The sequence below is a fragment of the Photinus pyralis genome, unplaced genomic scaffold, assembly GCF_008802855.1.
Source record: "Photinus pyralis isolate 1611_PpyrPB1 unplaced genomic scaffold, Ppyr1.3 Ppyr1.4_LG1, whole genome shotgun sequence".
In the NCBI taxonomy this organism is placed as follows: Eukaryota; Metazoa; Arthropoda; class Insecta; order Coleoptera; family Lampyridae; genus Photinus; species Photinus pyralis.
This window is the reverse complement of record NW_022170249.1, coordinates 37,531,026-37,558,102: the sequence shown is the minus strand read 5'-3', so window position 1 is coordinate 37,558,102 and position 27,077 is coordinate 37,531,026. Positions and strand designations below refer to the sequence as shown.

Here is a 27,077-nt window from a genome sequence, read left to right as displayed (position 1 = left end):
CTTGTCTCCAAACATCCTCGAACCACATCTAACTTTTCCTCCGGGGCACTTAAACTGATCCAGGAATAACATGGGCTTATGCCGGTCGGAACTGAAATGGGGTCTCTTCATAGTGGGAATTGGAGCAGGTCGTCTCGCCAGGGTCTTAGCCATGACCTTCCAGTCAGGATCCGCACAACTCGACTCCCTTTTTCTACGTAATCCCTTATAAAATGATGTTTAATATCTATATGTTTTGAGCGCTTGCATTCCAATGCAGCCTCTGTTGTCCTCATAAATGATCACACCTTCTTTTATAATTATATCCAAATCCTCCAATATTCCCTCTATCCAGATAGCTTCTCCGTGGGACAGTGTTCGACTCGGACAGGGTAGGGGTTGGACAGATAAGATTGGTCGAAATAGACTCACCGCTCGCTGTCGATGATGGTTTTGGTTTCGGGTCCTTCCTGGGCTGGTTTCGTTCCAAAGGATCCAGAAGGCGTTGATTGACGGCCCCCTGAGTCCTCATGAACGTCTCCAGCTTTTGGTCTGCTTATTCATCCACTCCCCTCAGTAGTACAAACTCCACCTCCAGTGGACCGAAGTCAAACAATTGGCCGTCCTCCCCAGGTACTTCCTCTCGCGATAGTGACGTCTCCTCGTTACCTATAAGTACAACACACAGCAGTATGTCTGATATAAACGAAGATAAGATTAGTATTAAAATCGACAAACACACAACTAAAGCAAGTAACCTGTTGCCACATTGCCTTCAGAACCTGTATCCTGGTCACCAGAGGTGGGTAAAATGCATTTAAATAAGTATTTAAAATGGAAAATACAAAATGTATTCAGATATTGTATTTAAAATGTAAAATGCAAAATGGTTTTTGTACATTTATTTAAAATAGAAAATAGGTATTTGAAATAACATTTCGAATACAAAATGGTTTTACAATTTATTTATTTGCAATAAAATTTACATTAGCTTTAATTATTAAAAGTTTTTCAAATGTATCATCATTCATACATCGACGTTTTGGTCGCATGATCATCCCTGCGTATGAAAACAGCCTTTCAACAGGAGCCGATGACGGAAGTGGTGTGTTGTATTTTATAAATAACTTTTTGATGTTAGGAAATTGATCCAACATTGACAAATTTGTAAGTGGACTCTGAAGATATTGAAGGGCTTCAAGCTGTAACCCATTATTTAAATCTGAAGAGCCAGGGCTATCTGTAGAAGAATCGTCGAACAAAAAAATATGAGTACACATTACCGATTACTTACCTTTAAATGGGTTCGAAAGTTTGTAGTAGCATTGATTTGCCCTTTAATAAGTTTATTGCATTTGGAGCATTTTGCTGTAACCCCCCCGTTTCATTTTCAATATGTATTATTTTAAAAAACTTTCCATCTAATATCAACGGTAATGGCGTACGGTCGTTACTACTAGAGCCCTGGTCATTAGTTTCTTTTTCCTCTGCAGATATCTTATCCTCCTGACCACTGGACATGATTTGTACACAGATTATGTGTATTTTTAAACCACTAATTAACTAAGAAATATAGTCAAAATAAACGTATAATACTTGAATTTGAAGGAAATTTCTAAATTTTTTTATATACCGTTAAAAAAACGCGTGCGTAAACCACAGAAATCACGTAAACAAGCAAGCCAAGCACGTTTTGTGCAAGGAAGCGTTTTGATGCACTTCTTTACCACAGATCACCATTTTTAGTTTCTTTCCACAGATCACATTTGCAGGTAAACCAGAAAAACTTTGAATCGAATCTATACTACGTTATTTTAAATAGAAAATAGTTATACTGATTTATTTAAAATAGAAAATAGAAAAGATTTTATCTACAGTATTTAAAATACAAAATATGAAATGGCATTTTCTATTTTAAATACGTATTTCAAATAAATTCATTCGAAATAGGTACCTCTGCGGCACCAAAATCTGTTATGATCTTAGCCTCCTATCTTAGCGGGCAACACCAACTTCAAGTCTCGCCGGAATATTTGACCATATTCTGTAGTAGCGGGAACACCAAATTAACATGGCTGCCTATATATTCTCGCTTAAGTTTCCCGCGAGAATCTGTCACTCGGTGGCCACTCCGATTGCACCAAGATCGTGATCGTCATGTAGGACACCTTACCTTACCTTGTGTAGTAACTGAGTTCTATGCAGGCACTGAAGGCGTTTTATGGGTAAGGAACATCAAAAGCAATGGCTGATTAAGATTATATTGAAGCTAATACCAAGTTAGATTACAGAGTGACCCGCATAATGCTTTTTAGCGGTGCCCCTGCAGAAGGTCTTAAATTGTTCTATATCACTCCGGCATTTACCTTACGAATTAGGAAAACTTAATTCGGAGTAGCCCTATAATGAAGAAAGCATACAGCTAACACCTCATGCACAGCATTTTCGCGCCTTCTCGAGTAAAACTCTTTAACACGAGTAAATATTATAGACATGCTATGAGTAACCAAAATGGAATCGAACCATTCCGCAGGTATTACAACACATATATCAGACAAAACTAAGAGATATTAAATGTGCCTCGCCGGACGGTAGGATTACCCAGACCCAGTGGGGTGCCTGTAGACGTGGGCTAGAGTTGCTTTGGTTTCGGAACGAGTGAAAATGTTAGTGTCTGGTTCACCAAGGCCCATATAAACTTGAATAACTTGATCCCCTCTAAACAAACACACTTCCCTCTCGGTTACTCACCAGCACAATAAACAAATATAATAACATGCAATGAAATAATTGAACCAATGCCAAAGAGGTTCGAGAGTGACTAAAAACCACGATACACAAATAGCGGGACACATGCAAAATATGTACAATACGGATACAGCCCTACCGACATACATGAAACATAATTGTCAACACTAACAAAGGTTACACATCATACAAGAGGTTGATACAGAATTAAGTGACATCAGTAAGCACATGGGTAAAGGGTTAGAATCTGCATTTATGTTAGACACATTCAGAGATTACTAAAATTACCTGATACAAAAAACAAAAGCACACAGCAATGATTAAGGTATAACAAAAATATTTCCAGATAAGCCGTACCTACTTTACACTTAAGCCGGTTACAAGAAAAAGACCCGGAACACACATGATACATCGTATTTATTAACTACCCCAAGCGACGCGGTCACTTGATCCCTTAACAACCCTGAAAACCGCCCATCCCCTGCACGCATTTCTAGGAAGACTCTCGAGGGCAGGTGTTGGTAATGCCAAACACATGCGTTCTTCCGAGAATTTACATCCGTCTCCTTTTTCCCTTTTCTGCAATCCCACCGGATTTCGGTTGGCAGCTTTTGTAACTAACATGATGTATAGGGTGCTTCGTATCGACAATCTAATTCACAGGATGTTGCTAAGGTTGGGGCATCTCAGTACTATAGTAGGTGGAAGCCAACTCTTAGGGAAACATTTTCTAATATCTTCTGAAGCATTGATTGGCGAATTTAATAAACTGCAAAACGCGTGAGAAAAATTAGAATGACATACATGGACATCCTTCACTAACAAATTTTTATTTTATAGCATATGTTACATTGGCATTTTAATAGGTTTGAATGAGTAGGCTAAGCCGTTATTTAACCGTAAGGATAGATAAAGCGATCACTTTAACCGTAATTCAGTGCAGTTGACACAATCATTGTTCTTTACTGACACTTCGACATGAATATTGTTTTTCCTTAACGCGGATATGTTTTCCATCGATGGAGCCAATACAATTGGGTAGATTCCACAGTTGGAAGTAGCGCTCCGAGGAACTCATGACGACTGATCAAAACAACTGCTCCGTTGCGTATCCTAGAGGCTATCGTATCGCTCCAGTGTGCCCTGGAGTGTTGCGAGGATACAAGTTGCATCGGGAGATAAAAGATTGCTCATGTTGCATCGCTTATCGCATCGCTTCATTGGGAAAGGAATTAATTTCTACTACCAACCATAGCCCTCCTCCTCGACCTCTTATCGTGATCCGGTATTTTCCCTTATACCTCAAGAACGGATTGTCGGAAGAGGGTACTCTGAGACGTCTGCAAGAAATATATCCATTGGTGATGTCAAAACAAAAGCTATTTCGGTTAAAAAAAATGCGTTTTATCTGCACAAGAGTTGTGCACAATTTATACTTGTTTGTCAATGTCTCCATCTTACTAATCTTTTTTCCGGATAATTCACAATAAACAAGCCCCACTGTGATAAATCGTAGAGACCTTGTTTTTTGAATTTAAGAAATCCGTTTGAGCAATAATGCTAATCTGAGTAAAGGGCAACATTTTGATAATTGGAGAGTTGGATTTAGTGATACAGGGTTTTGTTCTTTTCTGTCTCTTAACCTAGTAATTTTAGATTATTCAATATTTTTCACGAAAATACTTACCTATTAATTAATTATGCACAGGAGTAGGCAGTGATAATAAAAAAAGTAAACAACTGTCAATTTGGAAATGCGATAATTGTAGGGTAGCATTAAAAAATAAAAAAGAACAGTGATTTTTATGAAAAGATAAACTATGAAAAGAAATGTAACAATTTTTTTCAATACTACTTAGATTCATTGAATTGCCAAATTGACACTTGTTTGCTTTCTGACATTCTGTTATTATTTATTTTCACGGCCTACTCCGGCAAATAAGCATGGAATTAATTAATGGCTAGGTATTTCTCTGAAAAATATTGAATAACTTGGTTTAGACACAGACACAGGACATCTCGTATAAAAATTGAAGAGAAACAAGAACTATCGAATGGCGAAGTAAAATAGTGTGTAGCTCTATTTGAAAAAAAGGTATGGCAATTCAGAATTCAAAATTACCATTTCCTTATGAGCACCCTGTATAACTAAATTCAACTTTCTCATTATCAAAATGTTACCCTTTACTTGGATTATCATTCTCTTCATACTCAAAGGTATTTTTTAACTTCAAAAAACAAGGTCGCTACGATTTATCAAACTAGGGCTTGCTTATGGGAAATTATTCGGAAAAAAATTAATAAGATGGCAACATTTAACAAAAAATCAAAAAGTAAATAATAATAAACAGCTAGAACTTTTACACACTACTTGCACATCTTACAACTTCCGAATTACCTGCACACCAACATGCAAAAGTACTATTGAAAACGCTAACATCGTTACAAGGTTCCTTAACCAATGACAAACCACCCTGCATGACGATTGGGGTCAGTCTTGGCGTCTCCTGTACCATAACGATTATAAGTGTGAAGATAAACAAATAATAAAAATAATAAGTAACGCGACATACACTACAATGATAGGTCCACCCAATAGTTACACGTCCTAGCACGGTTAAAAAACCCAAAACTCTTTTTTCTCAGAAACATACCACAGTATCACAACCCATTCGTATTCAACCCAAATGCAAAGCCAAACAAACACACAATAAACAACGCCACTTAATTAAATTGCTCAACTTGTAGAAAATGTGGGTGCTTTATTTTATTTTATTTTTTTTTAATTTTTTTTTCTCTACTATCATTTATAAAAGTATAAAATTTAGGATTCGACAAAACTTGACTAGACGAACGACATACAGACAAACACTAATCGTTACTTGATTTTAATCCGTGCGATTAGTTAACCAGGCTAGACTACGTAACAATAGTACGTCTTATCGTGTCTGTTACTGGAGTTACCACTTTCAGCTAAATATGGTGGAACCTGATCTGTAATAATTTTATGGTATAATAAAATAGCGTTTAATGTAGACGCTAACATATGCCATTGAAATAACTAAAAATATACAGGGCGTTTTATTAAAAAAAAATTCACAGTAAAAAAAGGAATTATTTCTTAGGGCATCAAGAGGCAAGAGTCTACTTGATGTGACAAACGTTCTCTAGCAATCAAACTGTTTCTAAATTTCATTTGCATTACGTTCTCATACTCATACATTTTCGCCCAGGAGAGAACCTGGTCAGTATTTTTGTATCTGTGACCAAAGCATGATTTCCATATAGACCAGTCAAATTACAGTTTGGGTTGGATGTTGTCACTCAACAAAACCATGTTTATTCTTCTTTTGATAACAAAATGATATGAGAAATTGGTCACCGCAGGATTTATAGTCTTTGTATAATGAATGATGATTTTTGCAAATTATCGGATTGCTGTATTTTTATTTCAAAATTCTAAAAATTTCCGACGGACGGACAGAGAAAGTGACTGCAATACCGCACCCAACTTCGTTGGAAAATGCGCTAAAAAGTTTATGCTTTAAAGGATCGATTGGTGCAACCCAATTTACCAAATCATTTTTGGTTGTCTCGGAAACAAACTTCAAGGTTAATAGCTGATTTCCCGTGAACTATTTATCGAATTTGGACGTATTTTTTTTAATGTGTTTTTCCGAGAGCTTTTGCTATATTTCGGAAGTTATTTGTGCGCTAAGAACATTTTTCGGATTTTGAAAAAAAATACCAGTCTGTCGCTTTGCAAAAATTATAGGGAAAATTGTTGGAAAGCTTGTTTTAGGGTTCTACTATGTGTAAAAAAAATTGAAAACTCTGAAAGTCGCCCAGATCGAAACATAAAACATTACTTTTTTAATTTGTGAATTTCAAATGAACCTTCAAAACTCCAGTTCTTTCCCATTAACCTTCTTTCCAATTTAGTTTTATCATGATAAATAAAGAAATGGTCTGTATAATTTTTTTACATTAATCAACAAATGATACTATTTATTAAATTAAATTTCTTTTCCAGATCTTCCATTATGTCGGCGATGTGTAACCATTTTATTTCGGGGACACTGTTACATGCTGTGGTGCCGCCATTTAATATGCAAGAGGTGCATCCATTTCCTTCCGACAAAGGTCGAGGCAATCATGCTATATGAGTGCCCCGCCTGTGGTGTTTTTGGGGATGTGGAATTATTATTTGGATGATTGAGTTTTATATTTTAGTTTTAAGCCTCGTTGTTGTTTTAAGCCTCGTTGTAGTTTTAAGCCTCGTTGTAGTTTTAAGCCTCATTGTAGTTTTAAGCCTTGTAGTTTTAAGCCTCCTTGTATGTAGTTTAAGCTTCGTAGTAGATTTTTAGCGTTGTTATAGATTTAGAGTTGTACTTTGGATAGCTGCGTTGTAGTTTCAATATAATAAAAAAGTATTGCAATGTGGAAACATCAATTTTATTTTTACGAGTATGGTAAATAAGTATCATATTTCTGAATTCACATTGAACCTTCTAATAACTATTAATTTGATGGACGGTTCTTGGAAGCTGAAGCTTCTGTGGTGAACTGATCGTTTGCCCACTTCCCATGGTACAGTCTACTCTTGATAATTTAAACTCCCAGTAATTCAAAGAAAAAGCTGTCTCTAGACTGTAATTAATTATGCCATAGCCTACTCCGTAATTAATCAGGTAACTCGTTTCATGCTATTCGCTTATTGATTTTACAAAAATGAGTGTTTGTGTCATATATTGCCCGCCATAAGTATTCCGAACACCCAGCGTACTTTGATTAATTTTGATGAACATTTTTCAGCACAGTTGTATTTATTTCGAAAGAAGAAACGATGAAATTTTGAACATTAAACAAATTAAAGTAACAATAAGTAATATAACTCTCGCCAGGAAAGATTGCCGGTCACAGCACACCTTGTGTCGATCTACAATCTATGTTTTTCTTAAGATGCGAGCGACTTCCGAAATAGGATCGTGCCAATGTTGAACGAAAAGTCTTTTTGTTCAACATTGACACGATACTACCCCGGAAGTCGCTCACATCTTTAGAAAAACATAGATTGCAGACCTAGATCAAGTGTTCTGTGACCGGCAATCTTTCCTGGCGAGAGGTTTAATAATGCTTCCATGCCCTTCCAGTTCGCTGGATCGTGCGGGTTATGATGGGTAGGAGACTAAATACTTTACAACCAACCACCTGTAAACACTTTAGTAAACAGTTTACATGATCTTCACAGGCGTCTTAGAATCTTGCAACAGTGTATCACAGTCTGGGATCGATTCACTCATTTTCAGTATGCCCAGTCGAGCAGGAATCGATGTAATGATCTATACAATATTAGTGTAGTTCGAATTTTTTTGTAATTGTATCATATTTCGAAATAAATACAATTTTTCTGAAAATTTTATCAAAATTGATCAAAAGTAACATTAGATGTTGAGGTAACGGGCGATGAAAAATGAATTGCTGTCGAGTCGCCTTTGGAAGTTGAAGTTAAGTACAATTTCCCATCCAAACAAAAACTCCCAACTCGACAGCAACTCATTTTTGATCACGGCGGGCAATATATTTGGTCTAGAATATACGTACTTCATTGTTACCATTACCACAGCATACTTTGAGTAAACTCATTTTTCGCCTACATATAGGTAACCGTCCCGATTCACATTTATGGTATATGAACTTAGTAACACGTAGTGATGCAAAAAGGTACAAGAGAAAAGAATAAACTTTTATTAAAGCTTAAAGCATGCAATTTTAAGTCATGACATTGCAGGTTGTCAAGATTTTGTTAGTTAAGTAGTTAAACCATTATTGATTTAATGTCCAGGTGGTATTTCTTCATCAACGCCGTCTATATTAAATCAGTTTTGCTATCGCTATTAAAATATATAAATTGAGAATTTATACCCTGGAGGTTATGCAACTGGGTTGTTATTTTTGGCTACAACTCAACCGAATGTTCCAATTTTCACCACAAAGCGCCACGGTAATATCTTCGTAGTAGTGGTTTTATATATACGATAGTGTGATCCTAGGGTCGTACTATAGCGAATAGGATCAGAGTATCGGTTTGATATATTGATATGTTTGAATAGGATGGTAGTATGCAAGATATATATATATATATATATATATCGTCGGCTTCATAAGCAAACCACGTAACTCCAAATTTGGCCAAATATGCATTTTGATGCCATCTATAAGAAGAATATGGAATCTTTAAATAATAAAACATGTTAAATAAAAATGTTCCTTAGGACATTGAGGATGAAAGAAACTACTATTTTAAACTGGATAAGGACGAAAACATGGAAGGAATCGATGAATCGGAAATATCAAAGTCACGAATTTCAGAAGTTAGGCATCGTAAATATCAAAAAAGCAATGAAAATCTTAGAAATTTTCTTGAAACATTACCAAAAGTTGAATCTCATTATTGTCGGTATATTATTATATTACTCCAGTTTCCAAGACAAAGTTTTTCCAAGCATTTCATGAAATGAATTTATCAAGTTATACACCCAAAAAGGATTTATGCGACATTTGTGTGGCATATGAAACTAAGAATCTATCTGAAGAAGAATACCAAAAGCACCAAGAATTTAAAAAAGAAGCAAGAGACGAAAAAGAAAAGGATAAAAATAGTAAAGACAGTTTGGTGTTCACTATGGATTTACAGTCTGTTCTACTTTCTCCAAAGTCAAATGTGAGTGCTATGTACTACAAGACGAAACTAGTACATAACTTCACGCTTTATGATTTAAAGACTTCAGATGGTTACTGTTACCTCTGGAACGAGACAGAAGGTGGGTTAACTGCAAACGAATTTTCAACTATAATAGTCAACTTTTTGGAAAGCAAAGTCATCCCAACTATGACAGATAAATCACAAACCATAATAATTTATAGCGATGGATGTACTGGGCAAAATAGGAACTCTATTCTAGGAAATTCACTACTAAATTTGGCTATGCTTCGTGGTATAACTATTATTCAGAAATATCTACAAAAGGGGCACACCCAGATGGAGGTTGACTCAATGCATTCATGTATTGAAAGGAAGGTTCGAAATTATAAAATTAACGTCCCTGCTGATTACGTTTACTTATGCAAGACCGCTAGAAAAGATCCTCGACCTTACAATGTGGAATACCTTATGCATGAGTTTTTCAAAAAAATGGATAATATAAAATTCTATAGCAACATTATAGACCAGAAAAAGTTACCGGTGGTGCTACTGTTACTGACATCAAAGCTCTTAAATATAATGCAAATGGTCAGATTGAGTTCAAGCTACGCCATTCTGAAGACTGGAAGATCTTATCCCAGAGGTACAAACATTTAACACCTACGCAATTTGAATGCTTGCCCCGTCTGCATAAAGAAAGAAGAAAAATCAAAGTTGAAAAGTTCCAACACCTACAATTCTTGAAACATAGTTTATTGGAAGACTCATTCGTTTTATGATCAAATTCCTCATGCTTAAGAAAATTTAGTTATTTTGTTTTCCACCTAAATTTGTGTACAAGAACAATGTTAATTTTTATTGCATTTGAAGATGTGTATGCCTTTAAAATAAATTTTTTCAACAAGCTTAATAAAATTTTAAATTAGCAAATCAAGTATGTACAAACTAAACCAAATAAGAAAATAACGTAACTCCATTTTATTGACCTAGAAATAAAAATTATGTGTATTTTTCAAACATATAACGTAAAGACATATAAAACAGCACTATTTCATTACATACCTACTACCTTTGTCTTTCTTTTATATGCAAAAATATATTTTTTATGTTTCCTGTAAAGTTGACCAAAATGGAGTTACGTGGTATGCTTATGAAGCCGACAATATGTTAACTGAGAGCAGAGTCGAAACTCTGCTTTGTATTGGGGAGAAGTTTTGTGCCGTGATCATATAAAAAGTAAACAGCTAGCTAGGTTTTCGTTTTGGTGTTTTGTGTACGGTCCTATGTTGTGCAAGGCACTTACTACATATACCAGGTGAATATTTTAAAACCGAACATAGGCAATTAACATGGAAAAAACGATTTTTGCAGATCGTTGCTCGTTTATAATGACAACAATCAAAAGAAGATTTTTTTCTCATCTAATGATATACGAATTAGTTTTTTTGTAATATCGTTATCAAATACTTAAATTTAGTTGGCGTTTTCAGTTTTAAATCAGCCGTCATTTAGCCACAAGTGTCACATTTTGACACATTGTGCGCAATAATCTAAATTGTTCCCCCTATGACAGTGTTCCCTTACAAACGCATTCCAAGAGACATAGCAATGAGTCTTCCGGACGGGGTATTTGGTCGCTCTGATAGTGGTTGGATGACAAGTGCAACTTTCTACGAATTTGTAGCGAACATTTTTTTGTCATGGCTTTTAACACAATAAATAAAGTTTCCAATTATTATTTCTACTAGATGGTCACAAGTCCCATAGAAGTATGGAATTGTACAATTTATGCACTCAAAAAGGTATTATATTGTATTGCTTATTTCCGAACGCAGCACATATATTGCAACCATGTGACGTTTCGGTGTTTAAGTCGCTGAAGGTATACTGGAAAAAAAAATATACAGCAACATAAACAGAACACAACAAAGTAAGTTACCAAAAACACATTAATTCCAATATTCAAGAAAGCATATGATGAAGGAGTGCAGCCGAGTATTACTAAGAATGGATTTCGAAAGTGCTGTATTTATCAATTTAATGCGAATGACGTAGATGACTACTCAAAGTGCATTTCGAAGAGAAGGGAAGAATTGAAAAAGACTTCTGCCGACGAAGTTACTATCAACATCAGTAATTATAAGACTGCATTAAAAGTGATGGAACATCATATGGATCCAGAATGGGGTTTTCCGCGTTTTTTCAAAAACCTTGAAAATGAACTCCAAGCACATTAAAAAAATTAGTGGTACTCATTTTTTTGTCAAGAGAAATCGTTGTGATTAGCAAACACGATTCTAAAATGAACGGCGTTTGAAAAGTTTCGAATGACCGCCAACGTTGCTGTGACGTCACAACGCACGTTGGCGCTCAGCCGTAGCATTGCTTACAATCGCTTCAGAGAAAGAAAACGTCGTTTTGACGGAAAAAGGCGTCGAATAATTATTGCATTTGTGCCTGGGTGTGATATCAGAAGTCATCGCGAACCTAATAAATTGTATATAAACGTCCCAACAGGAAATATACGAAAAAAGTTCGACGTGATACCGCGAATTTGACATCCCAATCCCATTTGTATTGTTGTGAAGACGATTCTAATTAATTAAAGTGCATAATGTCGATTTACTTTCAGTCAGTTATCGACGAAAATCCATAGATATATAATATTGTAATTGTAATTCAGAATATGATTTACTTCGAACTCTGTTCTGGGCATATCTGTGCCCTTACAGCGCACACATTTTTCTCTATTTTCACTTCCACATATCCAACACCCTAATTTTCTCGTTGAAATCCGTAAGGTGCATACTGTATTAGGTACCTACACTATACCTTGCACTATACACACATAACTTGATGTTATTATACTTCCTATGAACCATAACAGATTTGCTTCTGGGCTTTGACTCCCCTCAACCGAGTGGCATGGAAAACTCACTTTTCGAGAAAAAGGCGGCGACCATTAACACTTCAACCTTTGGCAGACTATCTAACTGCCCCTTTACGAACCAGTCAGAACTCGGTTTATGGCAGATTGCCATAATAAGTCGAATCAGTGTCATGCACTAATATACTGCCGTGTTAATCCAAAAGGGCGTATCTGCAATTTTATCAGAAAGTGAGTTAATACGTTTATATGTGTCTTCACACGCAATTCTATCATTCTATTAAGATCGTCAGGCGTATCTACATATACTTTGGATGCAAAACGTGAGTAAAAAAAGGGCGTATCTACAATTGAAGATGTTTTGTTAAACAGAAAAGTCGTATGTGATGTTGTTATGTAGAATGGGCGTATCTACATAATTTTTCGTTAGTTACGCCTTTTTCTCTTAACATAACCCTGCAATTTTACCGCCAATTTATATGCAATGTATTCTAACCTATATTTTTTGTGTTGGGTGTGTGTGTAAGCTACTCCGGGTTTAAATAGTTTCAGTGTGGTAGCTCTTGTGAATTATGGAAAATAGAGGTAAGAAGCTAGTCAGCCTTGCATTAAATAAGGAACTTGCTAATAAAATTAGTGACTTTAAACGTAACAAAGCGCGATTTAAAGATGCAGAAGTTTGTGACCCAGATTATATACCGGATGTTGAATGTTATTCAGTAAAAGAACAAAGTAACAGTGAAACAATTAGTAACGCAGCAAGTACTGCTGGGTTAAAAAGTGGTACGGGAGTATCAGTATCGTTAGCACCAAAAGTAAACAAAATAAACGTTTTAAGTCATGTAATCATCAACCCATCCATTCATCAGTTTCCAATTTATGCTGGCAATGTTAATGAAGTTCCTACAGTTAATGAAGGACTTGTTAATAGTGATAGTCAATTCATTTCCTCCTTGTTAGATGAAATGTTGGATAACGTAATCCGGCAAGTATGCAACAAAAAAGGTGAAGTCCGAAAGCGAAAAACCTATGCACAATCAGTAAAAGAAAGAATGCAAATAAAATCGCAGAATATTAAACAAAAACACAATCTGCAAGGATCTTGTAAAGCACAATGTAAAAAGAAGTGCGGAAAGATAATTGATAACAACCATCGACGTATCATAAATACGCAATATTGGGACATGTCTAAACATGAACAAAAGAATTTTATTTTACATAGTGCAACCATAATGGGCATTAAAAGAAACACTACTGGAAGATCCGATTCAAGAAGGTCGAGAACCTTTAATTATTTTTTCAAGGATGCCAAGGGTGAGCCACAAAATGTTTGTAAAACATTTTTCCTTGGCACTTTAGGATATGCAGCTAGCAACGATAAAGTTGTAAGAAATGTTTTATCAAAAGCACAAAGCACATCACTGTCAGCAAAAGCCGATGGACGTGGCAAACACAACTCAAAGAAAATTGATCGAAAGATTATAGTTGAGCATATCGAATCATTTGGTCCAACCATTTCCCATTACCGAAGGGAGCATGCACCACAAACAAGATACCTTCCAAGCGACATAAGTATCAAGTTGATGTATGATGATTTTAAGAAAAAACACCCAAACGTTGTATTTTCGTATTATCTATATCGAGAAGTTGTAAGCAGTATGAGTATCAGCTTTGCCAAGTTAGGGCATGAAGAATGCTGGACGTGTGAAAAGATGGAGCAACACGGAAAGAATACTGGACACACGAAGAATAATTTGAACTTTGAATGTGAGGAGTGTACACGATGGAATACACATCATAATAAGTATACAGAATCTCGCAAACGATACGAAATTGATTCATCATCGATTCAAGACCGAAACAAATTAATAATTACGGTAGATTTACAAAAGGTAGTTCATCCAGTTTTATTATTCTTTATTAATTATTGTATTTTTAAGGTGATCATGCTTCCGAGATGCGATACATTTAAGGAAATTCTCTTCACTCCGAGAATCATTGCATTTAATGAGAGTTTCGTGGTTGCTGGTAAAAATAAAGTAATTGCTCCCGTCGCAGTAGTTTGGCACGAGGCCATTGCAGGACGGTCCAAAGAAGACATTATTAGTAGCTTTTATGCGTACCTCTTGTCAATCCGAGATATAGAACACCTTGTTATATGGCTGGACAATTGTTCAGCCCAAAACAAAAATTGGTGTCTGTATTCTTTTCTTGTTTACATTGTAAATTCCGATGAGGTACGCCTTCAATCCCTGGAATTGCGATACTTTGAACCTGGTCATACATTCATGGCGGCTGACTCGTTCCATCACCGTGTTGAAGTTGCTCTTAAACGAAAGGGTAAAATATATGACTTTTTAGACTACGTAGACGCTATAAAGAGTGTGCCAGCAAAAGTTATAGAAATGAGTATCGAAAATTTTTATCTCTGGAAAGATAATTGTTCACAATTTAAACTTAACAAAATTACCCCACGCCCATACATCTCTGAAATGGTAGAAGTTAGTTTTGCGAGAGGAGACAGAACAATAAGTTATAAAACAGATTTCAATCAGCCTGCTGTGAAACTCAATTTTTTAAAAGCGGCGTGCCAGAAAAGCGGAATTATTAAACCAGACTGCAAAACTGCTCCCAGAGGAATTTCGAAGGACAGAAAAGACTTAATCATTAGTAAATTAGGCAGCATTATGCCTACAAATCGATTAAATTTTTGGAAAAATATACCCGTACATCAAATACCACCTACCGATCTTGATGAGGACTAGTTAAGAATAGAATTTTTTTTTCTTTTATGTACTTTTTATTAGTCAATTTACTCTTTAAATTGTTGTCTTCGTTCAAATTCTCAGAAATAAAATTGTACAAAAGCCAAGAAACTTTTTTTTTTATAGTTACGCCCTATTCGGTAATGAAAATCAGTACATTTGTTAGGTTAAAAAGTGGTATCTATCAAAAGTCATATATTTAGCAAAAATTATAAACCGTGGTTAATATTGTTAGAAACTTAACCTAATTTGTCGTGACATTAGCAAATAACGATACCTGTAACTTAAAACCACTTGTTGGCAATATAAAAATTGTAAAACAACAAATATCTCAAAAGTAAAATTTTGTCAGTTACGCCCTTTTGGATTAACACGGCAGTATAACTCCCGATCGGTAACCCGCGTAGTGACGTATGCGACGCTCGGCCAATATCGGCATGTCGTCGGTTGCATGACGAAATTTGAAAGTTTTACGATATTATATGTTGTTTATTGACATGCTGCAATTAGGAAAAAAAGTTTTGTATATGAGATGTTTAATTACAGGTTATAAACTTTACAGTAAGACACAAAAAAGTTACAATATTTTTTTTCAGGAAGACCCTATTATTGCTGAAATTTAAAAATTCAATGACAAAAAATGAAACCGATGACAGCTAACTTTTTAAAATCTGGAAATCTAGTCAAGAAGGAAGTGGTGAAGAAATTGTCACTGAAAATGCGTATAATGAAAATCATATAGTTTTAAATAACATAGAGGTAAATATTTACAGCGAGACAGAAATGATGGATTTGACGCATGATGTTTTCTTATCGGCAGACATTATGGAACTGACAGTGCTTATTATTATAGTACCCAAGCTCACTTTAAATCGACAGATGACGTACCAAGTCGCAGCAAATAACACAAAAGCCAGAAGAATTGCTAACCAAACTTCTTTCTGGAAGGCAACTATCAAAACCTCAATATACGATATTTTTTCTGCTGAAGCTTCCAATGGAAATAGATGGTGTTCTTTATGAAAGCACCGACTTTATCTGACTTGGAAGTCCATAAGGAGAATAAACACAGCAAGAGAGAACCAGTTGAGAATGAACTTATAGATCACGACGAATCTCAGGAAATAGGTTCAGACATATTAATCAATATTATTAATAATGTATATCAGGAAGTTGAGAAAAAGAATTAAAAAGTAAAAAAATAGTAATACAGAGTAATATAATTGTCAAAGACGCTTGGAAGGAACACCTTCGTTGGCCAAAAATTGAAGAAAAGGAAACTAAAAAGAAGTCTGTCACGTCTATGCCATTTGCAATTACTTCCAAGAAGTGGAAGGCGTATGCAGATCATATAGAAGCCGGAAAAAAGAGAGAATTCCGCGAATCAAATTAATCAAAGGAAATTCCCAGAAATCAAACACCCAATTTAATTAATCGACCAACCAATTAATTTAATTACATAATAATCAATTTAATTCATTACGTCATTAATCAAATCAAATGTCAATAAAGATCAAAATAACACCAATTTTTAATTAATTAATCAAATCAAAACCCAAATTCCAAGAAATTAATCAAATTTCCAAGAAATAACCCAAAAACACTCCCGAAACACGGACACCAACCCCCCAATCAATTTAATTGACCGTGATTGACCCCGCGAATAAAATACAAGATGGCCGACAAGTGAACGGGTTCTACTCATATTATTGCATGGTAAAAAGCTCGTTTACATTGACAATAGGTGTTTGTACAAAATATCATCTTCAAAATAAAAGCGTTTTTTTTTTAAATCTGCATACTTAGGTGACTAGATAATATGTATTTGTTAATATACAAAAAAACCGAAACGAAAACATTTTGATCATATAACACAACAAAAAAAGTAATAAATATTTATTTCACGATTACTTTGGGATCGAAATGGCGGCAATATCACCAAATTGAATTCCGTACGTAGAGATAAAAATACTGGATACGTAATAATCTAATAATAATAATGCATTGTAACATACTTAGAGGAATTTTTTTTCATAAAACACCACATATTATTGAAGTTGTCTTCGGCCTCTGTGTACTCGTTCATCTTGCCAACGGACAAGCCCTTCAGGACTAGTGAAATAATCAGCGAATCTGTCTCGAATATTCATTGCATCACGAGTAAAATTACCTCCCATAATCCTTACCCTATCTAATCCTCGTGGGACTGCCGGGTCCTCTAGTTCATCAGATTGCCAAGAACACATCATTTCTTAAAAAATTGTGCAAGCAAGTAGCTGCCATAATTATTTTGTCGAGATGTTCGGGAACCACGTTTAATTTCTTAAAAAATATCCTAAACTTTTTACAAAGTAGACCAAAGGCGTTTTCGCTACATCGTCTAGCTCTGCTATGTCGGTAGTTGTAAATTTGTTTCAAGTTATTGTTTCGAAATTGAACTCCGGGATATGGACGCATTAGATTTGTACTTAGAGGAAAAGCTTCATCCCCTACTATGACATGGGGCATCAAAATATCAGTTCCAGGTAAATTTTTTGGTTCCGGAATTTCTTGTGCAAAATTTTCCATGTAGTGGACGGGCAAAGCCCTACCTGCCGAGACCGACGACGAATAGACAGTTTTGGATTTTCTGGCACACTTTCATTTACAGCGGCAATATTCTCTTCTTCGACATATTGGTGTTACTGCATCTTTTAGAGAAAAGGTGGTACGTAATCTTTCCACAGTCCGACGAATGACTAGTTCAGATGCACGATTATGTATGCCGTAAAATTCACGAAGGCGTCCATACGTTTTGCGAATCGATGACTGAATTTCAAAGTAAATTTAAATAATTTGATAGCGTTGTTCAAGAGTGAGTCTTATTCATGATAATTTGTCACACTATACTAAATTTAAATGTCACTAATAGCCCGCAAACTGACAGCTGATTTGACAGCCATCGCGATGGAAAGTTCTATCATGCTTAAAAAAACACCCTATATAAAGGCTGACATATGTTTCGGTCTGATTATCAGCAGGCCATTATCAAAGCAATAAAACTACAAGAGTATAACAATTAAGAGGTTTTTACATACTAGAATATTACTTACTTCTTAAATCGACGATAAGTTAACAATATTAATTAAACGGCAAAAGCCGAAGTTGAAGCCAAACTAGGATGCTGAAGGCTATGTCTGCTAGTCCGCAGTAGGGAACCAATTCAAAAAATTTTACTTGTGGTCGATGACATTAAAACAAAATTAAAGGCAAAAGCCAGATTGAGCCAAAACTATGGACGCTTAAGGTATGTTACACAGCCGCAGTAGTCTTGATTTAAGATTGAAGAGCAAAAGTAAAACGATTGTCACATATTGAGGACACTGTGAACAATGTTGTTCTAGATACATAAGTTCTATACTTTTCTGGAAACTCTTTTCCACATACGAGAACCTGTTGAAACCGCCAACTATCAAGCTGTTTAGGTGCTATTAACAATTTTGGATGTTCACTGGTGTACATTTTCCCATGACACTGGTGGTAGAAACCTGTTGTCCTTATTAATCCGAATATGCGTGAACCTTTTTCTACCATGTACGTAGTATATGATACTCCATCTATGAGAGAATGAGTCACAGTGGCAACTCCTATAGAACTTGATGAATATAGGGACCGCATTCGTACACAGGACGCACGTTCCAGAAAGTATATAAGTAAGTATCAGCGAGCTGAATCAATTGAATATGTTCTTCCGTTATGTTTTTAACGGAAGACATACTCTCGCAATGTACCACACCGTCAAGGGATATAGTAGTTATATTCTCACCGTGTGTTTCGCTGTTGATAGCGCCGATTTTATTGTTTCCGCTACATTTCCGTTGGTTTTCATTTTTTTAGCTACCGCTTTACGTAAATAAGCTAACGTACCGCCTCGTTTACGTATTAATTTCTTCTTTTGTGTGCATCGACGTTTGCAGCCCATCCCTAATTTTCTCTTTACTTTCATAGTGCTACTAACTGCTCAAGACGCAATTTGTTCACCTAATGCTGCGTCTCTTGATTTAAAACGCTTCCAAGCTTCTTCTTCTAATGTTTTATCCGCTTTATGTCTGTTACGTAAATTTATATCGCCGTTTTCACTGGTTCATTATTAACCCTTGAAGTGTATCACGCTGAGGAATAACTGCACGAATGCAGCAGCGTGCGACGAACCACCAAGTAAAAAGAAGAACACGAATTATAACTATAATACTACAAATTTAATTAGTTATAAAACTGTAGGTACATAAATGGATTACATATCTTATTACATTTTTAGGTCGACTGAAATGCGTGCGTATCGCAGCGAACCTCGTTATGGACAAAAAACCCCAAAAACACCCTTAAAACTTAGCGCTGCATCTGTCCAGATGTGGTGGGCGCGGCGGATACATAAATTATGTCCTTGAGTGGTCGCATGCAAAAGGTGTACATTTCGAGGGTAAAAATACAGCATTAACAATGTCTACTTTCTAAATCAGGATACTTTTGATAGCTGATATCATGAATTTTACATTGAGCGTCTAATGGATTAATACCGGGATCCCCTCGCGCTACTCGTTTCTCCAATGTTGTTCCAGGACCGCAATACTGATAACCAGGTAGGTGAAATTCACTTGGAAGTCTATTGATTAGAGTATTCACTAAACCATTTGCACTCTTGCGCTTATTTACAAGCATTGCTTATTTAAGTGCATCAATTGGGCTATTTATACCTAAATCGTGATCGTAATGAAAACAATATCAGTCATAGTAATTCTTTGTTGTAATAATTAGTAAATGCTATACATCAGATAAGCAGGGCGATGATGTAAAATTTCCATTAGGCATACAATGTTGTGTGAATTAATGTTATACTTGAAATTAATTACATCTTCAATGTCTTTATAAATATCATCATTAGCACCATCGTCGAATTCTGTCTGGTGAAATCGACGATAGCTAACATGTTGTATAAACCGTTCAAAGAAAGACTCGAAGTGATATGATTCAAGAAATTCTAATCGATAACTAATGAAATCCTTTAACTCGAATAGTCCTTCTATACCGCAAACATCGAAAGTACATGAGCAGTAATTGTAAGTTTCAATAGACACAGTTTTTAGGATGCTACCATAACCTTTAACTAACTCCCAATTGTAGTAGATGCCGAGGTTGGTGGACAGTGACTCATATTGCTGATCTTCGATTATGTCTTGTTCTTCATCAATCTCGGACCAATTAATTTGACTTTCGGTTTCCTGGGATCGGGAAAACTGCATCTCCACATATGAATACCACCTTAGAAGTTCATTCCATTCTTCAAGTTTCATAACCATAACGTGACCCCGTTCGTACAAGATTCATGTATGTGCTGATTTCCACATACTTTGCATGATGGTTGCTATGCGATAGTTTATAATAAACACAATCGATTAATAGACGGAGAGCTGGCGACATATTTCACTAAGCGTCTCTTATATGGCTCAAAATTCGCTGAGCGATAGGTATGGGGTTCGTCTCAAGTAACCCGTGAGTCTGCCAACCCAAAGCCGTTGTGTTCAAGCACCTGGCTCAGGTGAAAATCGCGATTTTTCAAGTCATCGTTATATGGTCTGTTCCAACTCAGATTTGCTCGACTGTTCTATTAAATTGTTGCTTTAAACAGGCAGACACGTAGGTTGTTGTTAACATGGTGGCAGAATTAATAATAATGATTTTTTTAATAAATATTTTCAAGTCATAGTTTTACGTCTGCCAATTTTGTTTTCATAAAATACAATGTCGCCCTACAACACATGTAAAAGGGCAGATTGAAATTCCGTTGCAAACACCTCGAAAATAATTAATAAAGTTCCGTAAAATTATACCAAAGTCGGGCCAGCGCGGGCGGTGGCGGGATGGGGGTTCCACGAAACGACGGGACTGGCCGAGTGGAGGAGATCCAGCTGTGCGGCAACAGTCTACCGTGGGTTTGTAGTAGCCAAAGCTCGGACGTTTCCGTCTCGGCTCGTTCGTGTGTGTAAGAGTTTGGTACAATTTTACGGAACTTTATTAATTATTTTCGAGGTGTTTGCAACGGAATTTCAATCTGCCCTTTTACATGTGTTGTAGGGCGACATTGTACCTACTTTATGAAAACAAAATTGGCAGACATAAAACTATGACTTGAAAATATTTAATAAAATAATCATTAGGTATTATTAAGTCTGCCACCATGTTAACAACAACCTACGTGTCTGCCTGTTTAAAGTAACAATTTAATAGAACAGTCGAGCAGATCTGAGTTGGAACAGACCATATAACAATGACTTGAAAAATCGCGATTTTTACCTGGGCCAGGTGCTTGAACGCAACGGCTTTGGGCTGGCAGACTCACGGGTTACTTGAGACGAACCCCGTATCTAGCGCTCAGCGACTTTTGAGCCATATAAGAGACGCTTAGTGAAATATGTCGCCAGCTCTTAGACTATAAGTTTTCGTTGAGCGATTTTTCATACACCTCCATTTCTTGATCATAGTTACTTATCTATGCACATTTGGCGATTGATGCACATTCCGCAATTGTAGAGTAACCATCATCTCCACTGCACATTTTGATTACTAGCACTACTATCATAATCACTGTTTGACTAGGTAAGCAGCATATTAAACTATTATTATTAACACTACCGTTGCAACAACTCGGTGTATCCATATATAAAGGTGAACTTCGCAGCTTGGATCGTTCCCCAAATGAATTTATTGCCTCCTGCATTATATATTATTTAAATGATGAAGAATTAAGTTACTAAATATTTTATTCAGTCGGCGCCCTGCTTAAACCAATTACCGTTATGAAAAAAATGTTATATTCGTCCTTTTTCCGACTGCACCCGAATTAACAATGTACACGTCACTAATCTTTAACAATTTTTTGTAATTCCTCCATGCGATTTCCTTCTTTAAAATATTTAAAAAAACGTTGAGATAATATGCACTTAAATTCGTCTGTATCTACCATTTTCCCCGTACTTGGTATTAATCACATTAACTTCCAACAATTTGTATTTTTTCGATATGCCGAGTTCACTAGGATTTTTAAACGATGTACACAATGCATTACGATTTAAATCGGAGAAATCCATCTTTAATAAACGCAAGGCGCCGACTGACTGAGTTAAGCGCGATTTATACTATCCGTACCGATTCCGTCAACGAAACGTAAAATATTCTCGTTTACAAATCTTGACGGTTGGGACGGTGACGTGACGGTGTAGTCTGAATATGTCTATAAAGGCGGAAACACATTACTGTCACGTAACGTGCTATCACGTCAAGCATACCTTCGCGTGATGTCACGCTAGGAGACACATTTGTGTGCGCCCACGGTGTCGCGCGGTAGCTGTCGTTGCAATTTAAGATTTGCATTTAGTCATTAGTAGCGATGAAGCAGAGATTCTTCTTCGTCAAGTTCTTTAGATGAGGAAGAGGATATAGAAAATACGTTGCTGCTTTTACAGTGGCTAATTAATGGAATACAGCGCAGTGTTTGGATTCACCACATAAATCATTGAAGAGAAGTGGGGGAATTTCGTCAATTAGTCCAGGAATTATTGAATTAAGATTCTACCAATTTCCTCCCAAGTTTCTTGTCGAACCCTCTGATCCCGGTACTCAGCAGAGGAGTGATTGTATAGCCCTTCGTGCTGTCTCACCAGTTCAATTAAATGTTCGTCCATCTGTTCTTGACGAAACCACTTCGGAAAACACTTGACGTGATGTCACGTTTTACTACAAAATGTAATTTTGCGGGATAACGGAGGCGTGATATCATGCGAGATCAGAACAGCACGTCGTGAATGCGTGAGGTGACAGTAGTATGATTCTAAAGACATAAACGTCATAAACTTCTATACGTCAGTGAATTTGCACATTTTGCGCAGATAACGTGAGTTTGCGTGATAGCGCGTGAGCTCACGTGACGTGACAGTAATGTGTTTCCGCCTTAACTTTCAATGTAAGAACATTTGACGTTTCGTTGACGGTTCGGTGACGGAACGCAGGCTCACTTTATATCTTAATAATACGTCCTTGAATTTACCTGATAACATTTGAGCTTTGGTATGCTGGACCACTATCAAAGGAGAGCAGGGGGACTAGTGCCATTCACCTTGACCTATTTTCCAAGGTTATCTACATGTGACCTTAGAACTTCACCTTGACCTACTTTCCAAGGTCACCTTCGTGTGACCTTTGGACTTCACCTTGGCCCACTTTCCAAGGTTACCGTCATCTGACCTTTGGGCGTCATCTAGACCTACTTTCCACGGTCACCTCCATGTTACCTTTGAAATTCCCCTTGACTTACTTAAAAGGTCCCCTTCATTTGACCTTTGAAAGTCCCCTTGACCTACTTTCCAAGGTCACCTTCACCTGAAATTTACCTTGACCTAATTTCCAAGGTCACCTCCATGTGACTTTTGGTATTTGAATTTCACCTTGGCCTACTTTCCAAGGGCACCTTGACCTTTGAAATTCACCTTGATCTACTTTCCAAGGTCAGGTGGCGAATTACCTTGAACTGGTCCAGAACCGGCCCTATATGACTACTTTAATCATCGCTAAAAAACTGTGGGGGTTCTCGTTTATTCCTAGGAACATTCAACTCCTCTATACATTTTAATCTATCTGGGTTTGGTATAACACCACTTTAACTGAATATTGACCCTAAATATTTCACTTTGCTTTCACAATATTGCAATTTTAATGGGTTAAATTTTATTCCGTTTTCCCTAGCCACTTTCACAACTTCCTGGATGATCAATTGTAATTGCTCTCTAGAATTAGCTGCACATAAAACATCATCAAAATACGGAACCACTCCTTCTATTTGACCAAAATACTTGTTTATTAATTTACACAAAATTTCAGGGATAGTAGATAATCCAAAGGGTGTTCGTAAGTATTTTTTCTTTGCTAGTTTTACAGTGATCTTCTCTAATGTGGGGAATCTCGTAGAAATCTCTTACTAAATATTTATTAAGGTGGCGGGGATCTATACAAAAACGCAAGGAACCATTTGTTTTTTCAATGCAAACCAAGTTACTAACCCATTCACTAGATTCTTTCGAGGGTGTTATTACACCTTTTCTTTCTTACTCGTTGCGGACGGAGTTTTCATAGAGATCGGGCGTGTTTTGAGCGCTCCGCGGCCTTAAAAACCGTGTAGCGTAGATTTTAGGCGATAAAATTCTGTGAGTGGTTCGGGCGGATGCGCGCAAAAAAGACGAATTTTTTGGTGTAAACCTAGTCCAAATCGGTCGGGTAGTTTAGGAGCTGCCGAATTTTAAATTTTTGAAGAAATAAAGTTGTTTACAACTTACCTCGTGTTAACCAACCTTGTTAATTGGGTTGCGATAAGGACCAACCGGGTGTCAATCGATAGGTCTTGGCCCTAGGGGAAGAACCCGCACCGGGTCGACCCTATCGCTACATCCCTGCAGGAGCTAGAAGGCTATCAGTGGGACGCTGATAATAACAGATCGGCTTTTAGGGGCGCAAGGGTAAGTGCTAGAAGTAAGGGACTTTCTCCCCGGGGGGGGGGGGCAATAATAGAAAACCACATAAAACGTGTCAACTACCAATTACGTATGGAATAACGCACATGTAGCTAAACCCTCCACACCAACTCCAGTAGGACATGGGTGGAAGTTGGAAAATGGTGGTGTAATCCAGTAGTACAACATTTATGCGAAAATAGTGCGATTTATATTTCGTCTCAATTCTGTAAAACATGAGATGAAAGACGGGGCTAATTTTTTTCGTGTAAATTATACATTTAAAAAGTATGCTACAGAACAAAATTTTAATATTTAAGAAAAATCAATTTTTTAGAGCACTGCCAATAAAAAGTTTTATAGGTAAAATGGTGTCAACACAAATTATTTTAAAAATCTCCCTGTAGCATACTCAGAAAAAACATGAGCAAACCATAGAGCCATCGACCAACCTTTCACATAAATTACAAAAAATTTTAGACGAAATATTCATTCGAAATTTTTTACGAAAATTTGCAGCGTTTAGTGAAGTCAGTCACCATTTATAAATGTACAGTAGGCAACACATCATACAGCAGGCCTGACTCCATTAGCGGCATTGTTGCGTTTATCGGAACCAATTTACAAATAGAAACCGGATTCATTAGAAGGTATTATAATTCCATAATATACTGGGTAATAGAATTCACGCGGAAAATGTGATTTATTTTTGGGTGAATTAAAAGTTTGCGTCTTTTCTGACGTTTTTGTAACACTCCTAAAATGTTAGTGTGATACAAATTTGAGATTATTCCCATGTAGCATCCTTCGGAAAGAGATGTCATTTGCGTAAAAAGCGTTGGTTCTGATTTGTTTTGTGTTGTTCCCGAATTAGACGAAATTTGGAAACACCCCTAAAATTTTAGTGTGACACAAATTTGAGATTATTCCCATGTAGCATCCTTCGGAAAGAGATGTAATGTGCGCAAAAAGCGTTAGTTCTCATTTATTTTGTGTTGTTCCCGAATTAGACGATTTTTTGTAACACATCTAGAATATTAGTAAAAAAATGTACACATTTTTAAAGATATCTAATTTATACGTACTTATTCGCTTACATGCGTTATTTTCCAGATAGGGTCAATACAATTCATGGAGTAATTAGTGGGTTAAAAAAAATTATGCGTCTTATTAAAAACTGGGAAAAGTGAAATTATTGAGGATTAGCCGTTGTGACAATGATTTACGTTTTCTAATCGATGTGTAATTATATATGCATATTCGTCACAATGACTAATGACCTGGGCAAATTAGCGTAATTACTTGTTTACTTTGTACAATGGTTGGGCAGGTAAATTCTTCAATCTTTGTTTATTCGTTGCCATTTCATTACAAGTAAATATTATGCAACCCATCATACGTCAAATAGAAATAAAATTTAAGTGGAATACACCCTTAAGTTTGATTGGATTAAAGGAGACCCGTTGCCTCCCGAACTGCTTGACGTTCCAGAAAGCTTTGAACTGGATGAATTTGAAGATGAAGACGAACCAGAAGTACTAAACTTAGACGACTTAATACACGAGGATGAAGAAAATGGCAGTTGATTACAAATGATTAAAGTGACCATTCGTCCGTCATTAGGACGGATTGTCCGTTTTTTAAACTTATTGTCCGACATTATAGTATGTCCGGCAAAATGTCCTGCATTTAAGGGATCAAAGAAAAAATAATATAGCTTCACAAAACAAAAGGAAAAGAACAACTTTCATTTTTCGCGGAATCTAACGAGCAGGCGGTTCGTACGCGTTTACCTTGACTACTATACTTTAGAGGTGAGAGGGCGGGGTGGGGCGGTGGGGTATCGGTACGGCAAGTACGATGCGTTCATGGTTCATTACTTGTGTGGCTTTCCAAGCGCAATTTTAAAACACGTGCGATTTCATTTTTATGCTAAATTAACCAATTGAAGTGAAAATAAAACGAAGATTAGTTTAATTGGTCTTCTTCCTCTGGTTAACAATTAAGTAAGTACTTACGTTACGATAGTAATAGAAGCAATTATCAAATATTTTTCATAAATTTGTAGATTAATATGGGCCCAAAACGAAAAAGAATGTGCAAATTTTCCGACGATATAGGAAAAGAATACCCATTCATAAAAAAATCAAAATTGGATTCCGAAGTACATTGTGAAAAATGTAAGAGTGTGTTTTCTATCGGGTATGGAGGTAAACGTGACATAACAAGGCATTTAGGGTCGGAGAAACACAAAAACGTTTTGCTTTCCCTTGCTTCTTCAAGCCAAGTCACCAATTATTTCAGAAGGGAGGAGTTCGGTTCACGTGAAAAAAAAATAGCATTATCTGAGGCAGTATTTTCATTCGGTGCCGGTTTAGTATGCGGTCTACCAATCCAAATTGAATTTAGTATGCGGTCTACCATCTTGCTGACAATCTACCTCAACTAATTGAATG

The 27,077-nt window shown here is 36.4% G+C and overlaps 1 protein-coding gene and 1 long non-coding RNA gene across 2 annotated transcripts; both read left to right on the top strand.

The window, feature by feature from the left end:
- The first annotated feature begins 13,637 nt into the window (after nt 1-13,637).
- On the top strand, nt 13,638-15,182 carry LOC116159384. Its single transcript, XM_031472353.1, has 2 exons — nt 13,638-14,212; nt 14,261-15,182. Exons 1-2 carry the CDS (start codon nt 13,904-13,906, stop codon nt 15,083-15,085), a joined length of 1,134 nt encoding a protein of 377 aa, XP_031328213.1. The 5' UTR covers nt 13,638-13,903; the 3' UTR covers nt 15,086-15,182.
- An 11,294-nt stretch (nt 15,183-26,476) lies between these two features.
- LOC116160399 lies at nt 26,477-26,760 on the top strand. Its single transcript, XR_004143209.1, has 2 exons — nt 26,477-26,627; nt 26,690-26,760. It is a non-coding gene; the product is annotated as an uncharacterized LOC116160399 (long non-coding RNA).
- The last annotated feature ends 317 nt before the right edge of the window (nt 26,761-27,077 follow it).

What these genes read in the sequence shown, in the direction of transcription:
- LOC116159384 (XM_031472353.1), top strand. Translation starts at nt 13,904, where the DNA reads ATGTATGATGATTTTAAGAAAAAACACCCAAACGTTGTATTTTCGTAT. An exon ending in TTACGGTAGATTTACAAAAG is followed by an intron (nt 14,213 to 14,260) that starts GTAGTTCATCCA and finishes TGTATTTTTAAG; the next exon opens with GTGATCATGCTTCCGAGATG.